We start from the raw sequence: 7,767 nt of genomic DNA on the forward strand, positions 1-7,767 counted from the left end.
GGTTGTTGACTGAAGCTCCCAACCGCTCCTTTTTTTCTTTTTCTTTTTTTTATTCTGGGCCAGCTTTAGCTCTGGCTCTAGCTCTGAGGCTTCCGCTGCTAAAACAGGTATCTGGTTTGTTTCGGTTCTATAATCGAAACAATGTATAACTCCAGCTCTGAGATCCTGGCCAGCTGAAAGCTGGTTTCTGGGGTTTTGTTTAGCTTCTATATTTGTTAGAATGTTTCAAACTGCCAGCTCAGAGGCCGGCAAGTCAGGCAGGGAACGTTGGAGTCCTCCTTCACTGAAGCAAGCAAGCCTCATGTTCGCTTCCAGCTGCCTGGCTGCCGGCTGCCATCTTGGCTGACAGTTAATTTGCATAAGGATATGCTGATTAGGCAATGGGAAGGGTAGCGGTTGTACGCTAATTACCATGTTTCTCTTTTATTAGTGTAGATTGCTAGAACCCAGACTCCTGACATTTGTTCATATAGTAGCATTGACAGGACCCTGGTTTTCATGAGGACAGAGACTGTTGAATCCCTTACTCTTAAGTTGCTTAAATCATCACTGGCCTAATATTGCACTTATCCTATCTAATAAAAGAGAAACATGGTAATTAACCGTAACTTCGCTACCCTTCCCATTGGCTGATCAGGGCGATATGCAAATTAACTGCCAACCAAGATTGCGGCCGGCAGCCAGGCAGCTGAAGTGAACAGGGAGGCTTGCTTGCTCCAGTGACGGAGGAAGCCAAGGTTCCCTGCCTGCCTTGCCAGCCTCTGAGCTTGCTCTCTAAGAAACATTGTTGCAAATATAGAAGCTAAACAAAACTCCAGAAACCTGCTTTCAGCCGTCAGAGCTGGAGCGAACAGGACCGAAACAGTGTTACAATTATAGAACCCAAACAAACCCAGATCCCTGCTTTCAGCAGCCGAGGCCTCAAGCTGGAGCTGGCCTCAGAGCTAAAGCCGGCTCTTAGCTCCAGTGACAGATATAGAAGGTAAATAAATCCCAGAATAAAAAAAGAAAAAGAAAAAAGGAGAGGTTGGGAGCTTCAGTCACCCGCCAGCCTGAAAACGGCCCTCAGCCCCTCACCCAGACTGGCCAGGCACCACAGTGGGGACCCCTACCGTGAAGGGGGTGTGACCAGCGGCAAACAGCCATCATACCCTCATCCAGGTTAGCCAGGCACCCAAGCGGGACCCCCTTCCTGATCCGGGACACCCTTCATGGCAAACCAGCCGGCCCCCACCCGTGCACCAGGCCTCTATCCTATATAGTAAAAGGGTAATATGGCTCCCAACACCGGGATCAGCAGAACCACGAGGCCTCCCGAACCCAGGATCAGCGGAGCCGCGAGCTTCCTGAACCGGGATCAGCGGAGGGGAGCCCCACGCCGGGTGTCGGGGACCGCGAGGTTTCGGGTACGGGGATAGGAGATCGAGGGTCTTTGGCCTTGGGGAATGCCAAAACCTTTAAGGCCGGGGTTTTTGTGTGACTGGGGGCGGGGCCACAACCTCCCTATCCGCCCTGCTCTGTTCCTGACAGGGGAAGGCGCCCCAAACCCCTGATCGGCCCTGCTCTGTGCCTGTTAGGGGGGAGCTCCCCAACCCCCTGATCGGCTCTGCTCTGTGGGTGACAGGGGGCATCGCCCCAACCCCCTGATCGGCCCTGCTCTGTGCGTGACGGGGTGGCGCCGCAACCTCCCCGTCGACCCTGCCTTGAGTGTGACAGGGGGCGGTGCCCCAACCCCCCAATCAGCCCTACCCTGAGCGTGACTGGGGGTGGCATCACAACCTCCTGATCCGCCCTGCTCTGTGCATGACAGGGGGCGGCGCCCCAACTCCCCAATCGGCCCTGCTTGAGCCCGACCAGGGGCTGCACCTAGGGATTGGGCCTGCCCTCTGCCACCCGAGAGCAGGCCTAAGCCAGCAGGTCGTTATCTCCCGAGGGGTCCCGGACTGTGAGAGGGCACAAGTGGGGCTGAGGGACACCCCCCGCCCCCGCCAGTGCACAAGTTTTTGTGCACCGGGCCTCTAGTATCTTTAATAACTATGTACATTTATATGTGTATGCATTTATGAGCTAGACTTCCACAGGTTTGCAATGTAAGATTCTAGACCTGAGTTCAGTGATTATGGACTTTGATCTGAAGTGCCCTTCCCTGCCTCCCTCCATCACATTGGGAGAACTGCCCGAGAGCAGAGAATGAGATGAGGCATATTGACCTGGTGAGCATGATCACCCAGGACAGATGTCACAGCCAGGTCAAAACTGGTGCCCTGACTCTAGCAGTGAACTGCCCAAGGAGCGTCTCTGTGGTGTGGCTTTCCTCTTACAGGAAGAAAGCTTTTCTGGTCTTGAGCACAGTCAGTTTATTTCACTTTCACTTATAATAGACTTGTTACCTTGTAATTATCTTCTTTTTTCCCCTAGGAAGAATCAACTAATTTCTGGGTTATATTTAATTACTTTCAATTAGCTATTTGTTTTTTATCAGCAAAATATAATTATTAACAACTGAACCGTCATATCCCAAAGAAATATATATGAAATTGGCTCCACCAAAGAAATTTTGTATGCCTATTTAAACACCATCATATATGACAAAAATAAAAAACTGGTTATATATTTAGAATCAGCAGATGTCAATTCAAAAAGTTGATTGTAGTTCTTAGCCTTTGTCTCAACTTTCCTAAATAAGCAATAGCTTAAATGACATTTGGGGAAAGATTCTTCTTAACACTGTTACTGTTAACACTAGTAGGGTTTTCCCTGTTCTGCAGAGAAGGAATTCTCAGGACATGCAATTAACTTAGAAGGCATTCTGAAATATTCCAGTCCAGTGAAAGTGATTGTTTTGGAATTATAATAAAGCAGTATTTTGTTTTTATGGGGGTTTTTTCTTGCAAATTTAACTGCTTTCATTATAATAAAAGCTGTGTTTGAACCCTGTGACAACCAGGACCCATCACATGCATTATTATCTTCGTAATCCTCACTATAAACCTACGAGATTGGCACTGTTTTTATACTCATTGTAGAAGAGAAAACTGGGCTCACAGTCTTCTTGCAGAAATTATAGCATGTAGCTTATGAAATTGGGGTTTGATCCAAGATCATCTGACTGCAGACTCTTACATGGTTGTTTTGTGTGTGCCTGCTTTGGAGTGAAGTGCGTTCACTAATTCTGTGTCATCTGAAATCTTGTATTTTGTCCAGTTTTTATCTTGCCTTATAGGATCAGACTGAGTGTGGTTTTGTCAGAAGTTTCTCCCAGAAGTGATCTTTTAAAGATCAAAATAGTTATTCTGCATAATAATTTGACTTTTACCTTTGGAAGTATGATGTTATAAAATACATAAAGCAGATGTTTTATAAGTTTTGGTAAATATCTTACTATTGACTATTTTATGTTTGTTAACTTGAGTGGGCATATGCATATATGTGAAGAATACATACATGAAGAAACCAAAGGACATTTTAAAGTTTCAATTTTGAAGGAGACTGACCAACATTTATAGAGAACATAAACAATGACAGAATGGAAAAATAATGAAAGGAAACTCTTAAGTAATTTAAACTTTTTTTTAAGCCTGCACAAAAATAGTCCTTTCACCATTTGGTTCTCAAAAGGAAATAGACAATGGTGGTGTTACTTTCTGTTTCTCCTTAGGAAACTACTGTGCACAGCCAGCAGGGGGACAGGCAGCTTGTGTCTCCATTAAATGCCTTTTCCCTCTCCCATCTTGATTTCAGGTGTCAGAAACTATTTAAAAGAAGCATTGGTGAATATAATTGCAGTGCATGCAGAGGTAAGCTATCATTAGATGTTCCTAAGAGGTATAGGTAACTGGAAAAAAGGAAAAGGGGGCTAATATGGTGGTTTTTTTCCCCAAAATATTTTGTGCATTCCTTTGTTTTAAACAAATTCAAGTCAGGATAAGTCACCATAATGCACCATTTCTCCTTATTTTAAACCTTTCAGGTGTTCACTATTTCCAAAGAATTGGTGCCTCGGGTCCTGTCCAGGGTGGTGGAAGCAGTGTCTGAAGAGCTCAGTAGACTAATGCAGTGTGTGTCATCCTTCAGCAAAAATGGAGCATTACAGGTATCAAAACCATTCCAGTCCATGTCAGACTATATTCCATTTAAACATGCACATGTGTTTTTAGTCATCAATCTTATGATAGACAGGAGTTTATTTGGTTGATGTGTGTGTGTGTGTGTGTGTGTGTGTGTGTGTGTGTTTTGATGGATCTGCTGATTTGAGGTGCACACCATCTCTCTTGCATAAGCCCTACCCATCCTGCCTTGTCTACAAGTTCCAGAGTTCCTGTGTCCTTAGAGCAGGGCAAGACCTTACTTACCATATAAAATTATCTGAATGCAGATTCCCTCTAAAGTTCTGTGATATTTTTCTTTTTATTTTATAGTTGTTTCACTACATTTAATTTCACAACAAATTTTTAACAACTTTTAACAAGTCTTTCTAAACTATTCAATGTAGTTTGCATAGAAACGACAAATAACTGTCTCTTTGCACTTATATTCCATTGGTTTATGTTGTAGCTATTTAAGTTACACAGTTACAATAACAAATATAACTTACATAAACCAGATGATTCTTGGTATGCATATAACCAAATTGGTAGGAGCCAAGGTGTGAAGGCATATGGGAGAGTGATATCCTGCATGGGAGCTTTCATTGACCTGAAACATTGTGTGTTTTTAGTAAGTCCTGGCAATTTTCTTCCAGTAATGGCTGAAGAAGCTCTTAGCAGGCCAAGCCTCTACAGATAACAACTATAATCTTCAATAATATATAAAAAATTTTAAATTCCAAAAGAAAAAGAAAAACATGAAGACAGTGAAGAAATGACCATTAGTGAGTGATTCTAGGAGAAATGACACTTGGGTGTCATTTAGGCTTGAAGAATTAGGGAAACCACAACTACAGGCAAGTGAGGAATGTAACCCAGAAAGCAGAAAGCAAGAGCTACAAATTGTGTGTTTACACTGCTTAAGTCTCTAGTTGACCCCTAAACTATGTATGCATGGCCGACTCCACTACAGCCAGCCCAATTAAGGCCAAAATGACTGAAGTAAGAGTTAAAATGCTGTGCAAGAGCCAAGAGTTTTCAGTTTCCCTCCAAATAAGTAAATTGCTTACTAAAACAAGCAAAACAGATCAACACTCGTCAGAGGCATATTGCAGAATCCAAAGTCTCTACAACACAACATGCACAATTTCTAGGATACAATCCAAATTTCATTGGAACATACAGACAGAACAAAACAGGAAAGCATGACCCATTTTCAATAGAAAAGACAATCAATTAATAGATGATCCAGTTGTTGGAATACAAAGACAAAGATTTTAAAGCAGTTATGTTCAGTGATATAAAGGAGACTGTGCTCAAATGAATGAAAAGATAGGAAATCTCCGCAGAAAAAGAGAAACCTTAAAAGAAGCTAAATGGAAATTCTAGAATGGAATACATAAATGTGATTTTTTTTTTTTGCAATCTACTAGTTCAGAATAATTGCAGAATAGAAAGGACAAAAGAAAAAGTGAATTTGTAGATTAACACAAATTATTCCATATGAAAAACAGAGAAAAGAATACTTGGGAGAAAATTAACAGAGTTCTAGGAATCCCTTGGGCAACGTCCAAAGTTCTAGCATATACATAATTCAATTTACAGAGGAGTCAGTATGGCCAATGAGCACGTGAAAGGATGATCAGCATCATCAATTGGAGCTCTCACACATTGTTGGGAGTATAAATCTTACAACTACTTTGGGAAAAACTCTTGCAGTTTCTTTGAAAACTAAACATATACATTCTCTATGACCCAGCTATTCTAATCCTAGGTATTTAACCAAGAGAACTAAAAACATGCCTTCAGCCCTGGCCGGTTTGGCTCGGTGGATGGAGCGTCGGCCTGCGGACTGGAGGGTCCCAGGTTCGATTCCGGTCAGGGGCATGTGCCTTGGTTGCGGGCACATCCCCAGTGGGGGGTGTGCGGGAGGCAGCTGATCGATGTTTCTCTCTCATCGATGTTTCTGGCTCTCTGTCCCTCTTCCTTCCTCTCTGTGAAAAATCAATAAAATATATAAAAAAATAAAAAATAAAAACATGCCTTCATTAAAAAAAAGCATATAAGATGCTCATAATCATTTCCTTCATAATAGTCAAAAGCTGGAAACAGCCCAGGTGTCCATCAACAGAATAAACAAAACAACTGTGGTATGTTTATATAACCAAATACTATTCAGCATCAAGAAGGACAAACTACTGGTACCACCTGTATGAATCCCAGGAGCATTCAGCTGAGTGAAGGAAGCCTTACCCCAAAGCACACATATGATTATATGGGTTTCTCATGTGTGGTAGAAAAAAATCTCAGGAAAATGCTTTCCTCTGGGTAGTTGAGATTAAGTGGGAAGGGGCCTGAAGGAGCTTCATAGGGTGGTGGTTCTATACCTGGATATGGGTTTCCATTGCTCAGGTATATGCATCAGTCAAAACTCATCAAATGGTACACTGTAAGACTTATCCATTGTGTGATATGTAAGTTTTAACTCAAAACATAAAAAAGAATTGAATCAGTCTACTTAGTTAATCATGCATGGTGAATTACATCAAAGCACTGTGGTGGGCTGATAGTTGGATGGATAAATGGTAGTGCTAGTAAGTATTAATGGTCGAGTCTATGCGTCTACAAGTGTTCGCTGTAAAATCCTTTCAAAGTCTATACATTTGAAAATTTCTGTACAAAAATATGGTAGGCAAAAGAAATGGAGAGCACTTGTTAACTTGGCATGCTGGTTAGGGGAAAATTGCTGCTGTATTTTCAGTTGCCACCCAATTTTCTCTAAAAATTTGATTTGTCAAACTTTTGATATAGTTAAAAGGTCATGATTATTATACTAGTCCTATTGCAAGAGAGCAGTAGCATAAATGTTGAGGTACTGAACATTAATTAAAAGGAAGTTGTAGTAACTACAGTTTGACCTGACCTAGGAAATTTGGAATTATAACAAGAATCTCCCCTCCAGGCAAATTACCTTTGCAACCTATTTACCTGATGGTAAAATTCCTGTCAAAGCTAGCAGGAAGAAGTTAGGAAGAGATATCAGAATCAGCAACTTTTTCCATGTACAACAGGTCCTCAAATAACATTGTTTTGTTAAAAGTCATCCTATCTAATAAAAGAGAAACATGGTAATTAGTGTACAACCGCTACCCTTCCCATTGGCTAATCAGGGCGATATACAAATTAACTGCCAGCCAAGATGGCAGCCGGCAGCCAGGCAGCTGGAAGCGAACATGAGGCTTGCTTGCTTCAGTGAAGGAGGACTCCAACGTTCCCCGCCTGCCTTGCCGGCCTCTGAGCTGGCAGTTTGAAACACTGTAACAAATATAGAAGCTAAACAAAACCCCAGAAACCAGCTTTCAGCGGGCTGGGATCTCAGAGCTGGAGATGATACAGTGTTTCGATTATAGAACCGAAACAAACCAGATACCTGCTTTCAGCAGCAGAGGCCTTGGCCCAGAATTAAAAAAAAAAAAAAAGAAAAAAAGGAGCAGTTGGGAGCTTCAGTCACCCACCAGCCTGAAAACAGCCCTCAGTCCCTCACCCAGACTGGCCAGGCACCCCAGTGGGGACCCCCACCCTGAAGGGTGTGTGACCAGCTGCAAACAGCCATCATCCCCTCATCCAGGCTGGCCAGGCACCCCAGTGGGGACCCCCACCCTGATCCAGGACACCCTTCAGG

At 42.8% G+C, this 7,767-nt stretch overlaps 1 protein-coding gene across 9 annotated transcripts in view; it reads left to right on the top strand.

The window, feature by feature from the left end:
• Positions 1 to 7,767, top strand: part of EXOC2 (exocyst complex component 2) — a 237,385-nt gene that overhangs the window by 213,315 nt on the left and 16,303 nt on the right. For all 9 annotated transcript variants that reach the window (XR_002828487.1, XR_002828488.1, XM_023751403.1 and 6 more), the window contains 2 exons: positions 3,742 to 3,797; positions 3,971 to 4,093. Coding sequence is in view for 7 of the 9 variants with exons in the window: in XM_023751403.1 (XP_023607171.1) it covers positions 3,742 to 3,797; positions 3,971 to 4,093 (179 nt within the window). In the remaining 2 variants the exon portion in view is untranslated. The remainder of the gene's footprint in view (positions 1 to 3,741; positions 3,798 to 3,970; positions 4,094 to 7,767) is intronic.

Source organism: Myotis lucifugus, unplaced genomic scaffold (assembly GCF_000147115.1).
Source record: "Myotis lucifugus unplaced genomic scaffold, Myoluc2.0 scaffold_21, whole genome shotgun sequence".
Lineage (NCBI taxonomy): Eukaryota > Metazoa > Chordata > Mammalia > Chiroptera > Vespertilionidae > Myotis > Myotis lucifugus.